The sequence below is a fragment of the Takifugu flavidus genome, chromosome 20, assembly GCF_003711565.1.
Source record: "Takifugu flavidus isolate HTHZ2018 chromosome 20, ASM371156v2, whole genome shotgun sequence".
NCBI lineage: Eukaryota > Metazoa > Chordata > Actinopteri > Tetraodontiformes > Tetraodontidae > Takifugu > Takifugu flavidus.
Genome location: NC_079539.1, coordinates 7818354 through 7845833, shown reverse-complemented (window position 1 = coordinate 7845833; position 27480 = coordinate 7818354). Strand labels below are relative to the sequence as shown.

Genomic DNA, 27480 nt, shown 5'->3' with positions numbered 1-27480 from the left:
CATCCTCCTCCTCCTCCTCACACACTCTAATTCTACTATATTTGTGCAGTTTTCTCTCCCCTTATACATGCAAAGACTTAACATAATTCTCAAGTTCATTTATATGGACTGAATAATAAGTTTATTAAGGGTCAGACACTTAAAGCACATGTTGCCTATTCTGTTGCCCCGGGAGCCTAGCAACACACTTCTGTAAGTAAATTGGTTCTTCCATGGCAACACCATCTCACTTACCTCCTTTCTTACAGGAATAAATCTCTAATAATCTTTTTTTTGTTGATGAAAGCCAGCCCTGAGCGTAAGAGCAGCGAGCAGCTGGCGTTTCACTGCATTTACTGTAAATGTCAAGGCGGCAAAAGCAAAAAATAAACATCCACCTCTGACTAAATCACACCTTAATTTTTGTAGAACAAATTGGCGAGTCCCTTGGGTCGCTGTGTGCTCTATGCATCATTCAGAAGACAAGGACAGATTTGTCTTGAACCACCTCGACAGGTGCACCCTCACACCGAGTATCCCTGTATCCCGCTGCAAGGCCAAATAGTTCCGATTCGGCGGATGATTGTAGTCCATGTGCTGTTCCAGGCCTGAAAGCATTATTGAATTCTTATATAATAAAGAAGCCTCAATGACGGGAAGCCGTAAATGGGTGAACCATCATTTTATTATCCGCCTCAACAATGAAGGTCCTATATATTTCATAACACCTTCACTGCAGGACTTTTTTTTTCTGCCTTCTTGAAGTTCTTTGTGCTTCAGGTCTCACATACGTCGGTTATTTTGCCCACAAAGGCCTGATTTTCTGCATTATGTCAGTTACAAAAGCCGCTGACACATGATCAAATCTGAAGTAGAGCCATTTTTCCCCTCTCTTCCAGCTCTGTTGATGATTAACAGTGAAATAATCAGTCAGAGCATCAAGAAGTCGGCACCGAGCCGCCGAGCAGCCAAATAAAACACAAAAGTGAGTTGTTTATTCTGTCAGAGCTCTTGTGAGCGCGTTACACGGTTCCTCTGCGATGGCGTCTGTCCTGGGAGACGGCAACTGTGACAAAGGCGGCGGTAAACAGGCAGATATTTTTGATATTTGCTTTATTATGATAATTTCAGACAACACATGTACTTCTTCGGGGACATCAAAGAATGGCGCGACTTCAGTCGGGTTGTTCCTCGACAAACTACACAAATAATACTGCATTTTATAAAGCAGTTCTGTTACAGCTTCAGAGGTTTGGGTACAAACAACAAAACAAATCTGAACTTAAAAGAAAATGAGACAGTTTCCCATTCGCTCTTGGAACCCCCCTCCCCCGCACACACACACACCCACACACAAGGACACATATATTTAATGAACTCTTTTTGAAAGGGGAGCAAAGTTCCCGTCACAGAAAAGGAAAGATCTGCCGGGTTAACAAGCAAATGATGTGGCTACGTGCTTGTCAGGACTCACGAGAGCGGGTCGGCCCAGGTGCAGAGGCTGACATTTGTCTGAACGGGGAGGAAAGCCCAAATGAAATAATAGGATTGTGGAATATTTTAGTTGGAGGCTTCCCCGCATTGAAATATCCAGACAATGCGATGTCAGGATGTCGCCATCGGCGCAGATATGTCATGTTTTTCGGACAGTGGGGTCAAAGGTCGCTGTCAGACAGGACCAACAAAAACAAACCTACTGTCTCAGACGTGGGGCCCAGTCAGCACGAATGTAAAGCAGAGAGAATGGAGGAAGTGCTTTGATTATCAGTTCTCCACAGACAAAAGAAAAGAAAAACACCTCCAAGTATTAAAATCATACAATTACAACTCAAAAGGTTGTTTTTTTTAAAAAAAATACTACATACAGACATTAAATACAAGTTTATCTCATCATATTGCACAAATACTCAAGTGGCAATTTGTACTGGCCCTCTCTGCTCCATCTGTGTATAGACAAACAGTAAAATGTGCATGAAAGAGGGACAAGCTGTGCACGATGAGGAGGCAGGTTATGGCAGATGCTGTTCGGGTTCGCGCTCAAATAAATAAAAGACTTCGGATGGGAGGAGCGCGTGCATGTGTGTGGCACGCGTCAGCCGATCAGGACGTGGCCGATGATGTAAAGCTCCAGGGGGGGAAGTCGCGAAGACAAATTATTTACTTGCGCCACAGCGTGTGTGATGGGACTTTGGGGAGAAAAAAGAAAAGAAAAGAAGTGACTACAGACACGTTTACACTTGTGCGGGTTCACGGATCAACCGTCACAGATGTGGCTCATCTCCATTACGCAGCGTCTGTGCAACTTTAGCACATCAGTGGCTGATGCAGCCCATCTAACGTAGACAACAGGTGCCCCCCCAAGAAAAAAAGATAACCAGACCGACGAGGAATGTTGTGAATCAGTCCTTGCACGGTCGAAGCGCGCTGGTGACACGTTTATTGCTACTAACTGTATTTACAATATACAGTCTTAAGTTCAAAAGCTCAAAAGTCAGAGAAAGCGACAGCTTGTGAATTGCTAGGCTGGGGGAAGGGGGGTGGGGAGCCTCTAATTAGGCCTATTTGATGAGACAATTTTATATATTATCTTCCTTACATTATACAAACCCAATTGCACCTAAAGTTTCACCTCACGAAAGCGGCGACAGTCCGGTCACCACGGATCAACAACCGTTTGTTTATCACTGCAAAAATCTCTCAGCTGGAAAGCTCCAAAACCCATTAGAAGCCATTAGGCACTCAATCTCTGATCACAAAACAGCATTAGCGTCTGACACCGAATATGTGCACGCACGTCAGACAGACAATATTTGGCCAGTGTCGTACTTCAAATCTTTACACGCCACAAATAGCTGCAGCTGGGTCACGAGGATCACGATGCAATCAATACTGTCCACACGATTAGCTGCGATGTGTGAAATTTAGAATGGCGGCGGCATCTGTCAGCAGATAAGAACTTATTCTGTTCTAGTCGGTTCTGGGAACTGCGGACCTTATGCAAGAGTAAGGAAAAGTACAGGAATTTCAACTCCAGACGGTCTATTTCAGGGAAACTCCACCCTGTGGGTGTAGCCGCGCGAGTGGCGCTTGGTTTCATGCGCAGGTCTGAGGTCTGAAAACTGACCTAATTCGGGGGCACATTACTCATCTCTGAATATGCAGTGCTGCTGCGTTCGTTACTGGAGCAGTTATTGGCTTGGAAGTGTTGCTGGAGTCTCCTACAGATACATTTATTCAGCTAAAAAAAAGAGCAATTGGTTAGCAAGAACTAGCGATTATCAAGCTACATGAGAATAGAAGACAAAAAACAGTCGAGAATGTTTCTATATTTGAACTTCACCCCAGAGTTCAAACTAACAGGAGGTAGCTGTAAATCATTGACCTCAACCTCAAATTAAGACAAAGGGTAGCATTTCACGGACTTTTGATGTTTGTTTTCTTTGAGAGCTTAATGCGTTGATCTCTTTAAAGCCCGAGGTTTTGTTGATCATTTGTTGGACCGAGCTAGGCTAAAGCACTTTGCATTTTTGTAGCATAGATGTGAACACAAAGCCGCTTTTCATCTGTTTTTCAAAGTCATTCTTTTGACTGGGTTGTCTTCTGCCTGGCTATTATTGTGCTGCCGTCACACAAGCACAATTCACCGAGTGGAATGCGGTGAATTTCCTGGTGGCTCTTGGGGGGATATGGTTTGTTTTTCCTGTTTCTGGAAGCCATTTTTTTTGACTGCCCTCTTTAACTTCCTGTCTAGGAGCTTGACTCTACCACAGAGGTGAGCCCCCCCATCCCGATGCCTCCCCCCATTCTTTTGTGACAAACTCCCACATTACCTCCATTTTAGGCTCGCATGGGAGACCAGGCTTGTGCTTTTTAAATGAGAATTTGAAGAGGACGCATAATGGACAACAATAATGCTTCTCGAGCATCAGTCAATACAAGACAAAACCCACATATGAGACTTTGACAGAAGATGGCGGCCAGCTGGAGGAGGTTACTCAGATGTAATCATGCCATGCTGCTGGTGGGTGTGCTCTGGGTGCTGCCGATGCTAGCGTTAGCGCTGCTGTTCTCAGAGGGGGAAGGGTTGGTGGAAACAGGTTGTCGTTTCGCTCCCGAGCAAGGACACCCTGAAGGACGGAGAGAAGGAAACTTATGACAGGATACAGGGGGGAAGAAAAAAAAACCACGAAAGAAACGCAGCCTTACCGGGGAGACCTGCTGCAGTGGAGCTAATGTCCAGCCCGCTTGGGTAGCCTGTTTGAATCAAAATGTGATCAGTTTAATTCCACACGACATGATAATTGGACCTGTATTTATGGACCAACTCTGTGCGGTCATTTTACCTGTTTTAATTTTGATAAACCACAGCGCGCCGATAAGTAACACTCCAATCAGAAAGCCTCCGAATGCAATGCCAAGTACACCGGCCAAGCCGAAATCAAAGCATGGAGTGGCTGAAACACACACAGGACAAAAACAATGTATGCAAGCTTCATTTACAGAGCTTATCCGAGCACCTTGGGGCGCTGCAGGAGCAAAATAAGTTGCACGGCTTTTATTCGACTTCCAGACACGCATACAGAACCGATAAATGACAGTTGGACGAGTTTCCGCTCCTTTAATACAACCTTTCCCTCTTGAAAGTGAGAGAACACGATCAGACCTTAGACTGCAGAGCATTTATAGTAATTACACCTCTGTGAAAGTTGAATTAAAACAGGAAAATTGCTTGCCATTGGTGATGTTCTCTGGATCTCTGCGCACTTGCCAGATCCACACAAAGCACTTTAACGCTCAATAAATGTTTGGTGGGAGAAATAAAAACCCGAGAGAGCTGCGTCAATAGCAAAATCCCCTCAGATTTGTCGTGAAATAGTGAAAGGACAACACTGAAACATTGTTTGGCCTTTGACATGCAATATTGTGAGACAGATTGTGTGACAAAGGCATCCCAGAGCTTCAGCTCACCCACGAAACGATGACCTTGAGCTAGTCGCTGCTTCAACAAAGCCACACCACACAACTGTGACAGCTTTCACCATCAGCGCCACTTTCACATTTTACTTTACCAAATGGTACAAAACACCCACAGAGTACCTACTAACAGACAACTGAAGGTTTTAAGAAATAAATGGGAGAAAAACGTATCTTTGCTGCAACGGATGGAGCAAGAATCCAACATTAAAACCATCACCTTAGCAACAGTAGGTTCTCCTGCCTCCCACGGCCTCCTGCCCTCCTGTAATGTGCTATAGGCTCAGAAGCGTTCTGTTCCTAAGAAAGGCGCTTTAACTCTGCAGCATGAGGATAACTACTGCTTTATGAGCTTACAGCAGGTATAGAAACTTTGGAAGGACTTTTATTGAAAATATTTGTTTTTAATCAAATATTCTATACAAATAATGTGTTAATTTAAAAAAAGGATAATTTAATACAACTCATTAAACCGAAACAGTGACATCTCCTGGGCTATCGTAGGTACTGCAGCACATACGACTTTTTGACAAGAAACAGCACAGCTCTCTAATCTTTGTTTTCTTCCTTGTGTGATCTGTTGCTGCACTGGTTTGTATTAGGTGAGAACTTGACAGCAAAGCTGAGTAAACAGGAGGAGGCGGCAGACGCTCCCATCTACGTGGAGATCAGGAGACCTTTTCTGTGACTCCCTGAGTGAAAGGCCTGTCCTGTCAACCTGCCCAGAACTGCTGATATAAACCTCGCTGACACAGGGAGGCACATAATCAGAACACAGCACTGTTCCCGTGCGACTATTCCCCTGGCCTGCAGCAGTTCCTGCTGTCTAAAAGGACAAACGGGACACAGGAAAGCACGGATGAGTAGTTCAGTCCGCTTCCCCATAACAGACACTTTAATCACTCTTCACTGGAAGGAAATGGAAGATAGATTAAGCTTAAGTAATAAACAAGTACCTTCCAGTATTGCAAAAATGTCTGCAGAAAAAAAAACTCCGGTGATTGAATCAACATTGACTTCCTTCTATCTATTTTGTTGTTTTTAGTCAGAAATTGAATCATTTGAATTTTCCTGAGAATACATCATCTGCCGGGGGACTATTCTTCCTTTGAAGAAAGACATCTTTACTTGTATGAATCAATCGGTCTGACAATAGCACAAGGCCCGGTGGCTCTGTTTGGACAACATACACAGTCAGACTCCCTGGAAAACACAAAAGACCCCCCCCCCCCTCCCAGAGGGCCATTACTTGTGATTGCGGCCACAAGGTCAACCTGCAGACCTTCCTAAAGGACGAGGCCCCTTGCTGGCTTCGCCGCACATCCTGAGTTCACTACTATGGTAACTGCCCTCTCACAATTTTTAACATGAAGGCAACAATAGGAATGAAAATCACCAGCCGAGGCCCAGACCGGGGGATTCATTTCTGAGTGCAAGGAAACGTAAAAGTAATGCAACTTATCCAGCCCATAAAAGCTGTGACAGTTTGTCTTTTACAAGATTAAATACAAAAACCTTTATTTTAAGAGAAAAGGTCAGGCAAGAAATGACAGAAGTGGCATTCTGGTCTTCATTTGAAAGACTCTCCACATGCGCAATTCAGCTTTTTGTGCACTGGGACAGAGATATACATGAAAGACATGACAGCAGGGGACTTGGCACATGCTGCAATACCCTCAAAAAGCTGCCTTTTAATATATTTTCATTAAAAAGGGTATGTGAGACCGAGCCCCTGATGGATATTTTGGAGTTTAAACTGAACTCACTTGGTGGTTGCAGACATGGCTGAGTGACCTTCAGGTTCCTCTTCACTCTTCCTCCCTCTACACATATCTATTACAGTAATAAAGACCATAAAAATGACATCAAAACAGAATGAATATATTTAAACTGCTGCTTTTCAGGGGGGGAGAAAAAAAAAAACACACACACAACCAATAAGGGTCTCAATCAGCACTTACATCAACCCAGCATAGTTTGACGGAACACTCCAGGTCCCACGTGGTAGAAGTCAGCTCCTGGAGCTGATCTAAGGAAAAGCTGAGTCGCACGCTGTTAGAACAAGTGTTGGAAGCGCAGGCCTCTGGGATGAAGGGGAGATCCTTCACCACAGGACACGAGCCATTGGAGCTCACGAAGCAACGAATCACCTTAATGGTTAAGGTGAAATCTCCGATCGTGTGCCCTGAAATCTGCAGGGGAAACAGAGAAAACGCAGGGACGTGTCAAACACGGGTGCAAGGGACGTGCATTAACTCCAGGTAAGAGAGGGCGACAACGGGATTTCTTGCCTCGGCGTAAACTCGCTTGTCGGTCTGCACTTTAGCGTTGGGGTCCAGGGGAGAGTGGTAGTCTGGGGAGGTGAAGAGCTGCATAACGAGGGGCATCTGATTAGGGGCATTCGTTGTGGAAATGGCTGGCCTTGTGCTTGGTTTGGCCCCTGGAATAAGACCATAAAAGAACTTCCTTCAATGCCTCATTTCCATTTGGTTCCCACTTCACGCAATCAGGACGGATCCAGGTTGGTTTGTTTTTCACGTGGAAGGAAAAAAGGCAAGAATACAATACGATGCTTTTAACGGCGTCTCGGCGCCTCACCTGCTCGGTTATCCTCCCGTCCAACAACCAGCAGCATCATGGAGTCCTCTGGCGTGACTTCGGTGTAGCTGGTGAACGCGCTGACTTTGAAATAATTTAAAGCTGCCTTTTGTACGGTCTCGGCGCTGTCATTGTTCAGCGTGAACCAAGGCGGAATCGGGACTGTCATGGCGTACATCCAGACGTCATTGTTAGACTGCAGAAACAGACATGTTCAAATAAATCACTTAGAGGCTGTCTTGTATAAGTGCTCGTCCACTAATGAGCATATTTTCAAAGGCTTTCAGGGGTGAGGTTGTTATGGAGTCATTTAACCGTCATGCGGTGAGATGAATCATAGTATTGACAAGCGGTGTGTAGCATGTGGGTGGGCACTTACGCCGAACTTCTCTACGTGTGGAGTTAGAATGGTCCACGTGGTGCCATTAGGGCCCCTGAGGAACACCATGATCTTTTCAGCTTCTGATCTTTTCACCTTAAGCGAGATGTTGCTGCTGATATAAAGAAGTTCAATTAGCCAAGGACGCTAACACAGGGGGCCACGTCTTCAGGGGGGCAAAGCCGTTACCGAATCGGGGCGTTTTCTGGGATGTTTATGATGTGGAGCTCGGTCTGGTCGCCCGGGCTCTGATGCGGCAGGCAGCTCCTGACAGAGGACGACCTGGTTTCTGTATCGAGCTTCATGAAGCGCTTCTCTGTCGCGTCCTCACGTTGGAGGATGCAGTCACGAGAGTCGGCTTTAGTTCCTGCAAAACCACATCTGATCTGTCACCACTGTCTATTGCTCACAGAACAAGAACTGAAATAAATGAATTCATAAGCATAAATAAAGTGAACCAGTTTTTTCTTTTCTTCAAAAAAAGGCCGACAAGCTGTTTAGTGATTGCGTCGGGGACGTAATGGCTTCAACAGTAAAGATTCCGGTAAGAGTCTGATCGGCCTCCTCAAAGAAATGACGTTACATGGCCAAGACTGTTGAGATCTAAGGAACGCATCCCCTGCCTCTGACCTGACAGTTGTGTTATGGACTCGACTCCAACGTGCTCCTTTGGACTTTTCCACCATACATTTGCAGGAAAGGAAGCTAAATGAGCATTCTGCGTGCAGAGATCAACAGTTCCTTCTGCAGCGCGGCCGTCTGCGGCCTCCCGTGATGTGTTCGCCGCGCAGTCTTTTGAAGCGCCTACAACCCAGCCTACGCTAGTTCACCTGCTGGCTCATTATGGGCCAAAGACTCTGTTTAAATCCTGGTATAAACCGCATCGCAGCGTGACTAACGCCAATGTCCTTGTTTACGATGAGTCACCGCGAGTCCACATTCGCTGAAAGCGAGAGCGGCTGGGAAAACGTATTTCGTAATGGAATCAAACCATCCAAAGTCGTGAAAGAGGAGGCTGCCGGCACAATCAAGGTGGGTCGAAACAGCCCATCCTTGCACCAGCGGCGGAGGATAGACCCCAGCCTAAATGCCAGCACTGCCCGAGCGTCCCGGCTTCTAAAAGGAACGTGTCCCTTCTTGCAAGGAATGAAAAATGAAATGATTTTATGGGGCAAGAGGCCACAGGAGATTAGTGGGCAGACGAAAAAAACAAAACACATCACATCCGTGCTTTCCCCTGCCGAGTGGCTCCCGAACTGATGCTAATGCCGTAATTATTGTGATCTTCACAGCAAAAGAAACATTGTTTTTCACATTACAAAAATACATTTAAAAAGTAGGAATGAAAAGAAAGAGGAGAATACACCTTAGATGTGTCAGGTCACGGCTGAGCCGATGCCACTCACCATCCTCGCCTGTCGTCGTGGCCTTTATCAGATTTCGCACTTTCGTGAACGAAGTCACACCCCCAAATTTCTGCCGCGCCCACTCGACCAGCTCCTCGTCGGCGGTGGGGAAGTCTTGTTTGTGGATGCTGGGAGGCGGAACCCCAACAGGGTAAATTCTGGAGTTATTTTCGACCTGCAAAGAAGAGGCCAGGTTACAGACTTTCACCCACACAAAAACACCAAAGTGCAGCTGCGAGGCGGCTTTATTCTCATATTCATCAGATATCTGAGCCGTTTTTCTTCAGCAGTATCTGAACTGTTTGCCTGTCTCTGGTTTTCCTTTAACACCCCACCCAACTCTCCCTCCATTCTCTGAGCTGGGTTCTATTAAAAAGAAATGTTTATTATGGTTAAGTATCCATGAGTCCAGTTGCACAACCCTGTTGGAGCCACAGTCTTTCCTTTGCTTCCTGAGCGGGGCCAGGAAATGGGACCTTTTTTAGCTTTGTGCGTCACCGAGGACGGCAGGAATCTGGCTCCATACAAGGTATAAATATATACATACGTCCCATTGACTAGACACCAGCGTTTCCTCGTCTTGATGGGGAATAATGGAGTTTACAAGTGTGAAAAATGAGAATAAAGAGGAGACATATGTAGAATTTACTCAGAGAACTGTGCCTCCAGAAATGTCTCATCTTGAGCTCAAGCTTGAGCATGTTTGTCCTTCACCATCTAGTCCCAAATGGAAAATGTTGCGTAATTACTGTGCCTCTTCATGCACAATTGTTCCTACTGACGTGCACAATAGCTCAATTTACTGAAAAAAAAACATAAAACTTTAATAGGACCTTAAAGTGAGATCACTGAGCTGAAAAATACATCTCTTCCTTGAAACAAGTGTTTATTAAAAATGTGCATCCAGTATGAATTAATGTATTTGTTTATTAGGGGGCTGCTAATGTCCCTCTCCCGACCTCACAGGCATGTGTGTGACTGCATGTCTTTGCATCTCAAGGCCAGAACAAAGGGGAAAAAGGGAGGAAAAAGTGGAAAATATTTCTACGTCACCTTCAATCCCTGTTAATAAACAAATTAACTCCTAAGAGAACTTCCTTAATCTCCCAGACACGCAGACTGGTGCTCAGCCAACTCCCAACAATGGGGGTCCTGGCGCAGCTGGCCGAACGGAGCCGCGCCGCACCGCGGACGTCACGGGCCGTCAGCACCCAGTGCAGCTCAAGCCTGAGGGAGTCATCTGTCTCTGTTCCAAGAATAGTTGGTTGAAAAGAGTTAAAAAAAAAAAAAAAATAAAAATAGTGCGGAGGGAAACTCCAAAAATAAAAGAGGGAAAACCAGCCGCAGCAGCACCAGGCGGACGGGGAGACGGACGGGAAGTAAAGCGGAAAAAACAATGGCCGTCGTTTCAATGGTGACGCTGGATTTTAATTGAGATTAGTCTCTGGGAAGCCTGTTTGCTCCATTAGAGCTGTGCGCCCTGTGAGCCGGGCTGAGGCCGACAGGAGCGGCGAAAGCGACACTAACCAGCTGTCAAACCACTGACGCACTCGCTCAGATGCAGCACAGACGCTGTTTTTCTTCCCGACGCTGCAGTCTGCTGCGTAACTGTGTTATCCCCCAGCGATCCTGCTCATCCTCTGAAAACATCCTGCAGCCACAGAGAGGTTGTCCAGGCTCCTCTCAGGATGGACCATGGCTGTCAGCGTATTACCCAGCGACGACACCCCAGAGAGGAATGTCTTCGCTGATTGTTTTTTTTAACTATATTTTCATTTCTCCCTTTTGACACGTCCTTATCTCTGAATTATAAATGCAATTTCCATTGCGCGGGGATGTGGCAACCAGCCGTCAACAAGATTTGCACTTAAAAATGCAAGCAAAACAAACCCTGCTATAAAATCCGTGTCGTTTTCCGAGGTTGTCGTCAAAACCTCCAGATTGGGCGCCGATAACGTCAAAACCCACCACCGATAAAAGTGGCTTATGCCGATCTTTCCAGCCAAGAACATCTGGATGTAAATTCAAACGTTCACGCGGGACTGACAGGAAGAGATGTCACCCACAAAAACTGCTCAGTAAGCAGAATAATCCGCAGGCGTCTTTAGTCCAGTCTGTTACAATTAAAACTCTATTGTTGGATGAAAACAATACAAAAAAAAGACTCCCCTCGGGTCCCAAAACCACTTTGCCCACATAAACTGCAGGATAAATCAGGACAAAAGCGAGCTAACAGAGATGCTTTGCAGCCTGGCCGGCTTTAAATCGCAGATAAAATATTGAAAGAGTGTGTAAAAGTCAGAATCTCTCGTTTTATTGCAACATTAATCCCAGAGTGGCGCCATCAGCCCCGCTTGTTGTTGGCCACCTTTAATTTCTATTACCTGTTTTACTGCGCGGACAGTAAAAACAAGATTCAGAAAACTGCCTCACACAGGCTGGGAAACGAGCGAGGTTCAGGAGAACTCGGCTGAGGAAGGAGAAGGGAAAGGGTGGGACAGATTAGAGAGAGACTCACATAAAGGTTTACGTCCTTGTTGAGGCTAAACGTAGCGTAAGACAACTTCGCTGAGGTGAGGATGAGGTTCATCGGCCTGGAGTTGTTCATATCCAGAAAGAACAGCGCGGGATCCTGGGAGGGAAAAACAACATATTCCAGTTTAGACATCCTAAATTCAAGGTTAGTGGAGGTGTCACCTCCATCAGTCCCCTCAGATTTGATGATCCGGGTAAGGGGGGTTTAAGGATTCCTCGTGTTGGGTTTAGAGTCTTTTAAGCCGTCTACTTTTATGATGTACTTTCAGGCCAGGAGAGGATCGCTTTTATTCACTGTATTTATTCCAGTGTCCCCACAAGCTTCACAGGAGAGAAGAAACACTTTTCAACACTGTTTTCAGACTCTCCAATAATCTTTAACTTGAAGGATGTTGCATCATGTGACTTCCCTCCCATCCCTGCTACAAGCAGGAAACACATAAATACACATAATTTGACACATAAATGCAGGGAAGTAATAATAAGGAAGATGAAATTACAAAAAAAATACATCAAGGAGTTATCGATTGAGAAATAATGAACAATAAATGTAATTAACCACATCAATACCAAGATTATAGGCCACGCTGTGAGTTTTATAGGTGCATTAAAATGTAATTAATTACTTTATATGCGATGAGAGAACAACAGGACCATTCCATTGATGCGATGCCAGTGTTTGAGAGTACACCTCAGACCCATGCAGGAATGGGAGAATAACCATAAGTGGTCCATTTTATGCAGATTTCCTTGCACACTTTCTGAAAACCAGCAGGGGGTCGTGACAATAAATGTAGCGCTCTGCAGCTCTGAAAGGTCAGGGGAGAAGCATCTAATGGAGAACAGCCGGTCATCTGAGGGGAGCTCAGGCAGACGTCTGTCCTACGTATCGACTGAGACGCACGTCCAGCTTCCATTCCTGCTCCGCACAACCAGGGGAGATCAGAAGTCAGAAGATGCAACTATTTTTGATCCCTCCTTCCTCTAACTGGCAAGCGAGATCCTCGACTCGTGCATGTATATAAAAATCCAATTAGCATAATTCCCCCACATAACGTATTACCTCGTTAGCTACTTTTTTGAGACGGGGGTAATACAATGATGATGCGATTTGCTAATCACCACCACAGTCACTCTCAATCAGCCCTAATTACCCCGCTCCACACGCGTGTAATGTAAAGCTGCTCCTGGTACAGTTGGACGTGAGTGAGGAGCGAAGCGCAGAGCAGGCACTTTCACTGTGGGATAATAAGTGAGGGAGAGGATTCCTCCTTTTTCCAGGCACACTGGAGTAATTCAAACACATCCCCGGTGCTAATTACTTTTACTTTGCACTGCGTCCTGCATAATTGGGTTTGCAGGAGTAAGAGACTCCTCGGCCCGAACCGGCTTCAATTTCATGAGCTGCTGCATTGGTGTGAAGGGACAAGCTTGTGTGTACAGCGAATAAGGTGGGAGAACCTCGCCAGCACCAGACTTTCGAGCCGGTTTACCGTTGAGGAACGGTTCAGGACTCTGTTGTCTTCCACAAATACTTGATTCTGTTTATTTGGCAGCAGAGTGTTTTCATCGCCGGGCCTACTGAGAAGACAATGAGCATGCTGGGGAAAACGGCGTGGATCCCTGATATTAAATTCATTTCTCCGCTGCCTCGGCTTCATCCGAGAGACCCGTGGCGAGCTCGGGCTATGGAAATCTTCAGACCAGCGTAGAGCAAATTAGGTCTGAGGAGACATCAACAAATTGCCTATTAGCAAAACACGGGTGTGTTGGAGAGAGGAGCTCGCAGGCATTGTGGACAGAGGGATCAGTCATCACACACAGTGAAGGACACACACCGAATCATTTTGTCCATTGAAGGGATTATGCAGAAAGGCTGCTGTACCTCATTATGTCCGTCCGTCTGTTCAAAGAAACCACCAGAGGGGGGAGCTACAATGCATAACGCAGAGAGAAGAGAGAAGAAGTAAAGAGAGCAGTCATGCGTGCCGTGTCGGTGTTGCCATAATGACGCGTTGTGAGGTGGATCTATGTGTATCGCGATGGCTTCCATCGGACTGAAGGGCCTTCCCACCTGCTCCTACCTAAAGCCTGCAGTAAAACGAATCAATGGCCTTTCTTGCGGAGTTCATTGCGCTCCACACAGGGACGACCCAGCGGCGCGCTACTTAAATTAGCATTTCTAACGAGCGTAGCTGTCTCCCTGTCTAGTTCCCTTCCCTTTGTCCCTCATGGACGTGCGTTGCGTTCTTCTCTTATGAATGCAGCCTCACCAGGACCCTGGTTAGTCACCTCTGCCGTGTCTGTTTCTGCGCTTTCAAGATACAATTGTTTTTCTTTTGGGATTTTTTTTTCTGAGAGAGTTTTTTTTTTTACAAGGGCCTTTGCTGATGCAGTTTCCAGTTATTCTTTTGGCTCTCTCCCTTTACTTGAATTGGCTCCGCAGCCAGAGTCTTGGCCGCGATCCAAGATCCTGACTACCGGAGCCAGTGTGTGACATCAGCGGGCCTTGTGCGAGCGCGAAACACTCCCCCGATGCTCCACTTTAACTCTCCGGGCAGCCGAGCTGTCGGATTCAACCGTCTCTGTGAGATTGCACATCAGAGAAAAAATACAAACTGGAATGGGAAGGCGGCGATAAGAAATTTGAAAAGCGGAGGGAGAGGGAATAAAAGCAGGACTGACCCGGGATGGTCCTGTCTGACCGGACGGATTGGCAAGACATGAACGCGTCCGCCTTCCTGCGTGTTTACAGGGAAAATCAGCTCTAAACAGACAGCCGAGAGCAGATAAGAAGTGTGTGTCAAGAGATCTTAGGCGTTTTTTTGTTTTTTTTGTTTCTAAAGGATAAAACACCCACTCAACCTCCCCACAAGAGAACAGAATTTGTTAACTCTATGCACCATCCACCAGCTCACGCACAGCCAAAATCCTCCCACAAACCCCCACACCAATTTAAAGAAGCTCAGAAACTTTTTTATATGCGACTTTTTTTGGTAAATCTCCCACGCAGCATAATGTTTCTGATTTCAGGCCTGATCAGGCCCATTCTCGTGATATGTTTTAAATACATAAGCTTAATATCCTTCAAATCTAAGGCATCAGTTACATTACAAAAGCAAAGCAACTGAGAATAACAGATGCTGGTTGGACCACACAGCTTCCAAAGTTACAGAACGCATGGTTTCCACCGGCGATGTCTCAATTAAATGACGTGTGCAGTTACAAGCTACACAACAGCGTTAAATGTGAGCATCTTTGATGAACCTAATTATTTCTACATTAGGCATCAGGACAAAACAGCACCTCGTTATCCATTATGCATGTTAGCAAGCACTGTAATGATCCCGCTAGCACAAGAGCAGATTAGCCAACTCGGACTACGTTAGAGTTGGTTACAGATACGACGGCAGCCACGAAATGAGCGGTTTAAACATTCATCTTCGTATTTAAGGGTTCTTCATTCTTTTTCTTTATCAGTTGAGCGCTTAATTTGTAATTTAGAGTAACGTTTTCTCAACAACAGATCCAGACAGGCGGGGTGTTGTGCAATTCTGCCATTGTAACATTTTGGCCGCATTAATATCAATTTTCCTCATTGCAACAACAAATGAGAAAGAATGTCCCAAAACTCAGAGACAAAAACACACGGCAGCTGTTATAGCAGGGACTCTGGAGCACACGTACGCACCAGGCTGATAAAGAAATGACTAATGTGGGCTGATCGAAGCCGCCGGACAGTGAAAAATGGAGTCGGCACCAAAATACCAACATATAGATTAAAAGTTTTCTCTCAGTACATTGGGACGCCATTCCCTAAAACTAAAAGTTTTAAAATCAAAGCGGCGCGATAAATTCTCCTTTAAAAAAACAAGCCTAAAAACTGTCTTGGGGAGCTTTTCAGTCATTGGAGTCTGTTCAGTGTGGAGCAAACCGAAGTGCTATGTGGGGAAACGTGCAGATTCGGTCTGGCATCTGTTAAAATTAAGCAGATATTTGGTTGAACACATTTCATTTATTTTCTTTTTTTTTTTTTTGGCATCTCCCAGCGTGGGAAAAAGGTTTAGAGAGTTCAAGTCAGACTGTGAGGAAACATTCACTTTTCTTAATCTCCACTTTTCCTCCATGTAGGTACAATCTAACCTGTCGTGTGACCCCGTCCTCCCAGCCAATCAGGATGCAGCTTGTTGGTAATTAAGGTAATTAGACAGAGAGAAAAAAGCAGTTAACTAGGAACTGAGTCTTATTTGACAAATAGGCTGTGAGGTGATGTGACAGCCTACATCTGCTTGCTGTTACCAAGCGACTAGCTATCTGTCATATTTAGTCCCCTCCTCCGCTCCAGCCAGCGCAAATCGGATTTTTGATAAATTGATCTGCCGACAGCTGAGAGGCAAAACAAGCGCTGCTAAGTAACAGTCACACACACACCAGCCTCCACGTTTGACTTTGCAAGACTGTCACGCAGCAACATATGGCATGCAGACTGACAAAGTGCGCAGCTGTGCACAGAAAATGAAAATCTATCCAAACTGGTACCCTTATAAGCGCCGACTGGCATGTTTACGAGGTGTTAGACGCAGCCACACACGCTTAACTCTTAAATAACCCTGACATGCTTACTGTGGAGTCAAAGTTCAGGCTGAGGATGTGGACCTCTGACTTGTCATCCCTGACGAAGCTGCTCCAGCATCCAGTGAGCATCTCTCTTATGCCGATCCACGGGTTGTGGCTGTTCCCGTCCGGAACGCAGGTCTGGAGCAATGCTGTGAAAAAAAAAAAAAATCCAGCACAACTCGTTAAGTGGCAGGATCAGAAAATAAAGTTCAGTAAACTCTCTGGTGCTGAAGCTTATAGTGCCAAATGTCAAGACATTATTTTCAGGATGGCCTTCCCTTATCTGATGCCTGCAACACTTATGGAGCAGTTGAATACTTTTAGCTTTAGCTTCCATGTTTTCTCCTGGAAGTGAAGCAATTTTGCTCAGCTTCAACCTAAACAGGAAATCATTCGTACATGGTAATCTGTAATAAATTATTCAACGCCTCATTTACTGGGACAGTATTTTTCATGAGAGCGCGCTCAGGAATTCATAGGAATACAATCACATTCCAATTGTACAGTCATCCATTCACCACGTTCATTCTTTTCTGCCCCAACTGTAAAATGTGCAGCAGCTGCTTGACCTGGAGAACACTGACCAACGTGGCAGCTGCAGAGGCATAAAAATACAATTCATTTGCATTTATTTCAGCTCAAGGATTGGGTTATAAAGTAGGAATAAATACAGGTTAATAGTCTGCAATGGTCTTTTTCCAGTCTCATAGTCTCACATTACAGAGTGCAGAGGGCCCCTGACCTGTGTCATACAGCCGACGTCCTCAGTGAAATCACACACAGACGTGGGTTCACTCTCTTTATTAGTCATCCTGAAAGGATTTTCCAGCTCTTGCTTAAATGTGTGTGTGTGTGCATGTGCGTGCAGGATTGCACTGTTTAAAAGTGAATCTGCCTGTTCGGGGTTTATCAAACATGTCAGGTTACCGGCCTGCAGTAATCCATCAAGGGCGCTCACCTACCAGTTTAACCTGGGAATTTCTCCAGAGGCGGACTTAATCCAGTAGAGTCCGAACACTCACTCAAATTGTTAGGAACAAACGACTGGGCTCTGTGTGTGTGTGTGTGTGTGTGTGTGTGTGTGTGGTGTGTGTGTGTGTGTGTGCGCATGTGAAAGGACAGTTACATGTGTCCTGACTGGGATCAAACGACTCCCCAGACCAAAGACAGCAGGCCAAAAAAAGGGGACAAAAAAAGCGAGCAAGACGCAAGAAAAAGCGGGATGGAAACCAAAGTGGAGCAGGGAGGAGGAAGGGTTAATGGGAAACTGCAAAGTTAGGAAGGTCAACAGGATGTGCCTTATTTAGAAGCACTGCTAATCAAAGCCCTTGGTTGAGACAATGTCATCACTACTGCTGCCTGAGAATGGACAGAGACAGCGAGATCAAGATCGAAACTGATGAATGTGAGAAAGAAAAAGAAAAAAAAACATAAAGGAGGGAGGATGGACGTGTTACATAATCTGCTGCGAGGGCACCCAGAGTGGAATTTAAGTGGCCCTATTTGTCAGATCACAAACAGCTTTGATTCCAGGATCTGAGACATTAATAAGCTAAACTGAAAAGGTTTTATTCTGTTGTCTGGATGGGGGAGCTACAACACTTTTTCTTCCTGTCCAGCTTTTTTTTTTTCTTTTTTTGGAGATTCATCCTTTTTCACCCCCCCCCCCCCCCCCCAGCAGCAGAGGTCAAGGCTGATTTCCTGTTATTTTGGCCGACTCTGCTAATGACTGTTGCTCAACCTCCACGTCCATAAAGTTATTTCTCTCTTGTTCCGCCTTGACAGAGTCAACAGCCCATAACTGTCGCCCGAGAGGTCTCCCTATAAATCACGCTGACTCGGTAAACCTCTGCATGCGTGTGAGCGGGTGCGCATGAGCACGCACGCACGATTCATCTCTTTTTTTTGCGAGTCGTCTTCGGATGTGGAGAACATTCATTTTGCCCCCTTGACCCCGGAAATGCCAATGGCCCCTCTAAGCGGTCTGCTGGTAAATGAGGTATAGAAGAACCATTCCATTCTCGGTCCTCTTTATCTACTTATATCAGTCCTCTGCATTTCCCATTCCATGCGAGACATGTTTATGGATGCTGGTGATTTCCATTTAGATGTTAGGTATGAGGGGGAGATGTGAACAGAAAGCATTTTGGGACATTAGGGAGGGTAGAAAATAGCTTCAATTCATGGAAAGGACGTGTAATCAGATTTGATTGTGACCGTTGCTTTAACTTCTAACACAAATTTTTGTTTCAGTGGCCAGGGACATCACGTTAAAACGGTTATCAATTTGATATCTACGCCTCCGCGCACGGCTGCCAATTGCCATGGTAACGACACTATATGGCCAACTGCAAATGGGCACTCTGGCAAAATTCAATACAAATTAAACTTACTCCTGCAACTGGACGGAATGGGAATTAAATGAACAAGGGTGCAGCCAAATATCAGCCGATAATGGACAGTTTGTCGTCAGTGAGGGCCATTTTCCTGAATGGCCCTCACGCCTCAACGGCAGAATAACTGAAAGTGGTTTAACAAGGACAGGCGGGGTTAAAGGTACTCGACTGGGCCAGCCGAGAGCGTTTCAACAGGGACATCTGCGACTGTTCGTTATAGGGATCCATTTCAGCATCCGTTTGACATTAACTCGGCAGCTTCTGTCAGTCATCAGATGAGGGTATTAGCAAAAATGCAGCCTGCGGATGGAGGATTTTATTAATATTCAGCTCTTGATTATCATCAACAGAGTCCAATATATGAAGCAAACTGTTCCAACGAAGCCAGTAGCTATCCATGGCCTTTAGTACTGGAGACACTGAGGATTTATTACAAAGAGCCATCAAAGGTGGCCCCTCCAGAGGGGACTTCCTGTATTTCTCTTTCCTCTACTGCATTTTGTCAGAAGTCCGAATACAAAGGCGACAACTGGCAAGACGCGGGGCCCGGCACCACCCTCGCCATGGCGCAACTCACACAACAGTGAGATGCAAACCACCACCATATATAGCAACCCGTGGAAGCCCAAAGGAGACTTCTTTTATTTTGATAGGGAGTTTTTATTGCCTGTCCCCCATAAAATGAGCGCAAATCTCTCCAAAAGTAAATGCTTTTTTGTACAAAATGTGCAACTATCACACTGGCTCTGCCGGCACATCGGCAGGTCTACCAGAGGCCTTGAATTTTTAATTTTTATCACACCTCGGCTAAATTTTGATTTATATTCAAGGGACTTTATAGCTTCAGCCCAATGACAAGTTGCTTTTCCACTCACCTCGTTAGTCCCTGAGTTACCTGATTCAGAGAAAGAACGATGGCAAGATTGAGGGGAAGAAAGAAGGACTCTGACATCAGGGAACTTCAAGACCAAATGTCTCCCTCGGGGTGAAGTAAACTGTTTGTGTCAAGGCTCCTGATGGGGAAGGGGGAAGGACGGGGCTCAGCGGTCTGATCAGAGTCCACTGCACAGGGAAACCGGAGCTTCAAGGCTGGCCAGAGTCTCTGGACTCCCAAACACACACACCTATTGTCCCGACGTTTCCGCAACTGCAGATTGAGGTCTGACCATCCACAGGAAGGTAAACAAACCCTTATCAGTGCTCTGCAGGGGCCCGCACTGTCCCCTGGCCTCTCACCCCTGCATGCTACACATTACACACTCCGTACAACACACAGGATTCCTGACCATCTCACCTCCCACCAGTCAAGTCTTGAAATTCTACCAAAAAATTCTGCTGATTAGCCCCTCTAATGGGGGCCTTTTGCCTTATATGCCGAGTGCTGCGTGTGGCGTCTGCTGGAGAGGAACAGGGGATGTGATAGCGGGTCTGGAGACAGCCTGTCTTCACACTGTCTCTGTTTACACCTCTGGGAGCCATTCGTCCGTCCTCTCGTCGTTGTCGGAAGCTGGCTAAACAACAAGTCTGACAGCGGCGTGAGGTCTACAGCTCCCTCCTCCCTCACTCGCTTTGAGGACTGCCGGCTGCCAGCCTGCTCTTTTCCCATGCAGAAGGATCAGACAGCATCAAATGACCAAAAGTACACAGTCGCGTTAATGTGCTCGTCTGGTAGGGCCCCCGGTCACCATCTTTCATTGGCTACGGTCGGTTTTCTCCCATCGCTTATGCGGTTAGTTCATCCCCCAGTACTGACAAAGCACCAGCAAGACCCAATTAATTATCTATGTGTTAATTGGTGAGTAGATTTACTAACCTGACAGGTTTCACACTAACTGTGAGCAAACCACAACACGAGTCACAACAGCGACTGCTCCCAATCATTCAAGATTAATGTAGCTTCACGCAGCATATGGTTCAGTACCGACAGAGATTAGCTCTTTTTTTTCCTTGCCAGTAAATATTAATGCTTTCTGATACGAGGGAGGCATAATAATGAAACACATTTGAAGGGAGCGGAGTCAGAGCTGTGATCTTTGACCCCAGCGCAAACAGGGGAGTAGACAAACTACTGCGGTGCGAGAGATTAAAAAAGCTAGCGCTGCCGTGCTAATTCACAGTTATTTTAATCCTCCCACGCGGGCAATGTATCGTCTTCATCGGTTGCAACGGGGGAACTTTCTCCTTCCTTTCCCTTTCAGAGTCTTGAAATTCACGTGCCAGTTGTCTTTAAAGATATATATGACAAAAGCTGCGAGGGCTCTGGGGGCATTAAGTAGATCCATGAGTTGGCTCCAGATGTATGATTTCATTTTCACTATTTAACTAATGGAAGTGTCTGAACAAAGAGGAGCACTTTGACAAGTGGGGCTTTATTCCCTGGAGCATATGTGTAAAGATTATTAAGTATCCCGCGTTTGATGGTTGGATTTGGAGCAGGTACAGTGTGTGAGCTGTATTAAAATAATCTGTCACCTGTCTCCAGGCTTTTCTTCTGAGTCGCACTTTCTGTTTGCTGACAAAATGGAAAATCCGGCGCTTAAAAGTCACTGAAGTAGAAAACCTACTTGCGTGTCATTCTGGCGGGTTTGTCCTTGTAGGGGGTTTTATATCGACTTCCATTTATTTTCATGTCTGCGGCCTCAGACGGGCCCTGCCCCTCGTCCCCGAACATGAAATGTCACTTAAAAGATGGCCGGGATGAAAAATGACTTAAAAAAAAAAACATGCGCGCTGTCACGCACCACGCGGAGATCCATGTTCTCTAAATAAAGAGTGACTCGAGCGGCACCTGAATCAACAGGAAAACGACCCACCCACAGACTGAATCAAGCAGTTCCACTACAAAGCTGCGCTGGATTTCCACAGCGGTGGACAAATGGACAGCCGACATGCTGTCTTTTATTATTTCGGTGGGATAATTCCCCTCAAAAGGGGAGACATCTTGAGAACAAACTGTGGTGCGAACACAGGTGCGTTTGGGGGCTTGTGTGCAGAACCCCGGGGCTGAACACTGGCAGACAGGGCTGAAGATAAGCATTTATAATGCCAGGCTTTATCTCCACAGACAGTGGTCATGTTGACATGAGCGCAAGAGGTCGCCGTGCTGACGAGGCATTTATCTCGGCCACTACTAATGAGCCATTTGCTGCAACTGCACAAGTTGCCAGGCGCAGGGTGCCAGGACCCGCAGTCAGGACTGTGATGGGAACGCCACCCCAGAAAATACACAACGGGAGGTCCTAACATTCTTCATAGTACACTCTAAATATTGCTGAGGCGTCATTGAGAATAAAGCAGTTTTTTTTTTTAAAGGGCTGTTTTATGTTGCACGTTCATTGGGAAAAGCGCCACGGTTCAATTGCGACGAGTGTTGAAAAACGATGTGGGAACAAACAAGAGGGGAGAAAGCCAGTGAGGTTCTCTGGCACCGTATTCAAACAGAGGAAAAGCAGTCAGATGTGGATTGTTATTTGGGAGGGGCAAACCACTGCAGCAGATTGAAATCGGTCTGTGGCAGCGACGACTGGTCGCGTCTCTCTGCCACCCAGTCTGACTGCAAGCCACGCTGGCTCACTTCAGTCAAACAGGGGAAGTGGACTGTTTTGACTCTCTCCACGCCATTTTCCTCCCCCCACACAAACACATGAACGGACTTTCTTCGTCGGTTTCTTTTTAAGCTTTTCTTTATCTTTCGGCTTCCCAGAAACCCGTCGCTCTGAACAGCGGACACCCAGTTTCTGTGGACAAATCAGCTGCTCTTATTTTCCTCTATCCTGTAAATACTCCTATCGACATTTTGTCAATCCCTTCATTTCATCTTCGCTCAGAATCAACCCCCCTCAACAGTCATGTGGTTCTGACATCCCCTTCCCACCCCACCACACCCCACCCATCCCCGACTGTCTCCACCAAGCTTTATGAATGTTATTATCTCTGTTTGTCTGTCTCGCTCCCTCTCCCTCTTTGAGATACATCCGCAGACGGCCCTTCCTCCGTCCCCGGCAGCCTGCTAATCGCTTTTGTGCTTTTCCTCCAGCCTGTGGTGGGAGGCGCTGCGGTAGGCAGCCGAGCGGCGGTTTGGCTTTTAGCGTAGAGATGACTGGCTCCCAGTGGGGAGGCTGATGCTGCAAGGGCCATATTCAACACTTTCCTCCCAGGAAATGGTGTGCAGACATCCCAAATAGAGCTGGACGCGTCGATAATTGTTCATGTATCTGACTTTTTTCCTCTCCGTCAAATAACATTGTTCTTATCCATTATCTCTTAAGAGCAGAGCCAGGGCACCTCCTTCAAAAACCCTGTAGCCTCGGTTTGAACACATACATGTGGAACCGTGGTTTAGATTAGGCTGAGAGAACGGTGCAGTTTACCGTTGATCACATGAGCATTAGAAAAACACTGTTTCATCTGATCAGAGTGTTTTTCAGGGGTTGAGGCCCAAGCACAAACGCAAACCTCATAACGGGAGGTGAAAAATGTGGACAAAGGTACCGCTTTAGAGGAAGTAAATGGAATAATGAAGCAAAGTTAATGCAGATGGGCAGCGTCAGCAAAGCAGCAGCTAAAGCTAGGTGCTATAGTTGATAAAAATCAATGCAACTGGGTCAGTGTTTCATTTATGTAACTGCCCAAAAGCTGAGTTATGTCCAAACAAACCACTCAACAAACCAAAGGCCTGTGACAAAAGCAGATCTTTGGGTTTTTATTCAAAAGGATAACTCACTCAACTTTAAGGAGAAATGAGTATCAGACATCAGAATGATCCAGAGACAAATAAATTCTGACTGTGAGGAGACGTGGAAACGGAACAAACAGCCACATTTTCAATTTCAGCACAGTTCTGATGTCACAGAGAGGCAGCGAGACCAGCCTGAGCTCTTGTGTCCCAAGATTACATATAAATAAAGGCTTATGCTAAAATGTCTGATGCCTTTATTTAATTGTGTCTTTAAACTAAAGACTCTCCATCTTGATTACGCAACGACCACAGTTTCACTCATTAGGTTTTGGAAGTCGTTGGACCACTCGGCTTATTCCCGGCAACAGCGGAGTCGCCACGGAGCTCAGATTGTTTGGAGTTTATCTTGGACTGCAGCTGTTTTTGGTATTTCAGCATCAGGACAAACAGAAGCGTGGAAGTGGTACCCTGCCGACGACCTGCCGCAATGTGGGACTGTGCACCGATCCACCCATCCTCGCACCCACTCCTGTTCAAAAACACAGAAACACCCCCAGAGGCTTTGGGAAATAACGCAATGAGAAATTAGACGCAGATGTCATCCTCCTGAGCAAATTTGGACCGTTGCATATGAATCGCTTATTATGTTTCACAACGGACACAGCAACGAGACGTAACGGCTCGCTCCTCATTCATTTCACGTCTCAGGCAGCATCAAATAATGTGTCAGTACAAAAATGTTCAACGGGAACAAGGTCAAAGATTAAGAAAGTTCCAATAAACCTCAAGCAGAACTGCCCCATTTAGCAATTGTTTGACAGCTTTCGTGGGAATCAGTGCAGCCTTTGGGCAAATTTTTGATTTACTTGCTCTTCCTTCTGTTTACTTCTTCTTTTGTAGAACTTTCACACTGGTCCGCTCCCACGGCGATACAGAGCACGCCTGGAAGTTATTAAAGTTACAGCCTTCCGATCATAGCCGACCTATAGACGCGTGTAGTGGAGGGGATGTGCAAATTTGAACTTGTACATCTTCCACCGCTGGCTGCAGTGATTCACGCCTCTACGTTTGTGATTCACTCCTCCGATGAGGACAGTGAGCTCTTGAGACAATGTCAGTGAAAAATGACTAATTAATATGACGATGCTGGGCAAGGAAATGATGAATAAACAACTCCGGAGACGGAGGAACCGGCACTTGTCACGCCAGTGTTTTGATTAATGCTTCAGCGTCGTCATGTCTCCCTCTGGGACGCCTTCCTAAAGCTTCTGTAGCAGCCGCAGGAACGAGCCGCTAAAGAACATAAACATTTCTCAAGACCTGGCGGTGGAGAAAAAAGAAATGGAAAATTCGGGACTGCGTGTGACAGCGGCAATTAAGGCAGAGACAAGCAGCTCGTTCCAGACAGGCAACGCTGAGACCGGTCCCCTGCGGCGGAGCCATGCGAGGTCAGCTCCCCGCCAGTCCGCCTCTCCAGCCCTCCTGCTGGGAGGATGGTTAGAACCTGTGGAAGCGTCACAATTGGTCACGCAGGAGGTCGGCGCGGATGTCAGATCCGGCCAGCCGGCTTATTTTTCTGGCACAAACGCAGCGGCAGCACACGCTCGCCTCCGCCATTCTTTTTTTTTTTCAATCTCCAAAGCGCCTTTTAAGCAGCAGTTTTGAAGGCAGGGGAAATGTTAGTGATTTGGTTCGCTCTATAGAGCACTGAGAAATGAAAGTGGGCAACCTTTCTGGGCCGACAGTTCATCTTAAAACTGTGCTGCGTAACAGCAGGATGCATTATGCTTTCTTTGATGGCATTTAGCGTCTGAGGGAGACCGCGCTTTACATAAACTCAGCCATTCAAGAGAAACTTCAAAAGAAATCGAGTTTTAACATAATTTAGTCCTGTCTGGGAGTAGGCACAGGTTGGCCACATCCATAAAAACGATTTACCATATTCATGAGGTTGAAAAGACCAATTAATCTCCACCAGATTCCCAAAAAATATCTCTGACCTGGGGAAAACTCAAATTGCCTCTGCACGTCCTGAGCTTTCCATGCTGATATTTGTACAAAAAGAACAATTTGGAAAGCCTTGTCGGCACCAGGAACAAATTGAATCAACTAAAGATTTCAGCATTGTTTCATTAGCTGAAAGCGGAGCGCTGCAGGGAAGAGAGAGCCCAAACAACCCAAAGCAGCACCACAGAGCAGCGGTCAGAGAGGCTGGATTGTGGCCCGAGGGCATCTGGAGGGTTCGGGTTTCCATATGTCACCTTCGGATTATAAGTTTGAATTTATTACAGGCTGCCACGGGCAGCTGGCCGAGGTGATGCTGGAGGACTGCATCAAAACAACATCTTTTTTCCCTCCTGTCTTCCTGTAGAAATATCCCTCACCGGTGAAAACTCACACAAACAAACATTTCCCGGGGTGGCTCCCTGGTTTAACAGTGCGAAAGCCATTTGGAGAGACATATGCTTTGTGCTCATCTCTGCTATAATAATATTCATCTCCCAAAGCTATTAAAATATTGTGCTCTATAATCTTTTACACGCTGCAGGGATAAACAGTTCAAGTGAAATGCTTCACAATAAAAACTTCCTGTGCACCCAATCTGTGCGGATCTGATGTAAACCCTCGATTTAACTATAAAACATGAATATACACTGCATTTAACAATCTCTTTACGTCTTGAGTTAGAGATTATGATGGTGCAGGCTGCAGGAGCACAAAAATACGCCGCCGAGGCACAAAATGCCTTAAAACGTGACGATCATCTGTATAATCTGTTGTCAGTCTGCACTGGCGTGGGCAACAGGCCGATATATCATCGTCTCAAATAACTGGAGGATGGGAAGTGCTTACCTGAGGCTGTGGCAGCAATGCACAGGAGCAGGGAGATCCTGACAGCGTGACCCTCCATGTCCACTGAGTTTGAGGCGTTGGGCTGAGGATGGGCTCTCTAGCGAGTGGGGTGTTGAAGTTGGACGGGTTCTCGTCTGGCAGCAGAGCAGCGAGCAGTTCAAGTCTTTGTCGGTTGGGGAAAATCCAGAAAACAAACAAGGAATCGACGTGAGGACGTTAGTAACCAGGATTAAGGACACCGCAGCCCGCCTGTAATCTGAACAGTTATCTGAAAATGCCAAAAGCCAGCAGGGACAAGCTGTAAGTGCGAGGAAGATGCTGCTGGAGACCCTTAAATTCCTTCAGTGGGATGGCAATCCCACAATATTTCTACCCGTCTTCCTGGCGCACAATGGGGTCTGAACCCAGGGGTTATCTGCTGGTCACTCACTTCTGGCCCGCTCTTTCAGGAAGCACATCGCTGACTTTAAATAAAACCACAATGCTGAGATCTGATAACACGGAGGGGCTGTTCTTGTTATGCGATTCATATAGAACCAAAGGAAGAGCCTGTGTAAACTGTGCGCGCACTTGGAAACGAAAACAGGTTCGATATTTCCCTCTGCACGGCAAGAAAAGTGGTTTATAACTGCGCAATTAAGGTGAAATCTGTGAATTAAAGATTGGTAGTTGCCTAGAGGACTCCGTTTTACAGTAATGATAGAAATACGGTGAAATGAATCCCCTTGACTGGACTCTTCAATCTTTAGCCATGGCGGGGTTGTTGTTTTTTTATTTCGAATTTAACGGCGTTTTAATAAGCGCAGCATCCAGCTGTCTGAAAACACGCGGAAACTAGAGAGTGAGGCTCAGAAATGAACTGTTACAGGCCACAAACGTGCGAGGAAGCTCGGAAGTTATGAATGACAAGACTTACTGTCAGAGGTTCGAGTCTGGCCGTTTGCACTCTGTAATCCAACATGTGCGAGCGTTCGCCGACGCAACAGTGAGCGGACTTTCCAAACTTTGTGAGCTGGTAGGGCGGCGCACATTTGCTTTTGTACCACTCCCACCGGCCTTTTTTTC

At 46.1% G+C, this 27480-nt stretch overlaps 1 protein-coding gene across 5 annotated transcripts; it reads right to left on the bottom strand.

Annotated features, from left to right (window-relative positions):
• Positions 1 to 1075: 1075 nt before the first annotated feature.
• Positions 1076 to 27480, bottom strand: eng (endoglin). 5 transcript variants are annotated; one of them, XM_057018810.1, is made up of 14 exons: positions 27332 to 27480; positions 26416 to 26578; positions 16495 to 16637; positions 11855 to 11968; positions 9337 to 9511; positions 8120 to 8297; positions 7931 to 8045; positions 7552 to 7747; positions 7245 to 7393; positions 6915 to 7145; positions 6720 to 6786; positions 4323 to 4433; positions 4186 to 4233; positions 1076 to 4106 (listed from the first exon to the last, which is right to left on the bottom strand). In XM_057018810.1, the coding sequence occupies exons 2-14, from the start codon at positions 26471 to 26473 to the stop codon at positions 3985 to 3987; spliced, it is 1707 nt and encodes a 568-aa protein (XP_056874790.1). In that variant the 5' UTR covers positions 26474 to 26578; positions 27332 to 27480; the 3' UTR covers positions 1076 to 3984. The 5 variants fall into 5 exon arrangements, with proteins under 5 accessions (XP_056874790.1, XP_056874795.1, XP_056874794.1 ...); XM_057018815.1 differs by having other exon boundaries at positions 7931 to 8042; XM_057018814.1 differs by having other exon boundaries at positions 26416 to 26573; positions 27333 to 27469.

Excerpts from the sequence above, each read along its gene's own strand:
- eng (XM_057018810.1), bottom strand. The coding sequence starts at position 26,473 with ATGGAGGGTCACGCTGTCAGGATCTCCCTGCTCCTGTGCATTGCTGCC. Across the intron at positions 7,748-7,930 it reads CACACGTAGAGAAGTTCGGC|TCTAACAATGACGTCTGGAT; the intron begins GTAAGTGCCCAC and ends CTGTTTCTGCAG. Across the intron at positions 4,107-4,185 it reads CACTGCAGCAGGTCTCCCCG|GGTGTCCTTGCTCGGGAGCG; the intron begins GTAAGGCTGCGT and ends TCCGTCCTTCAG.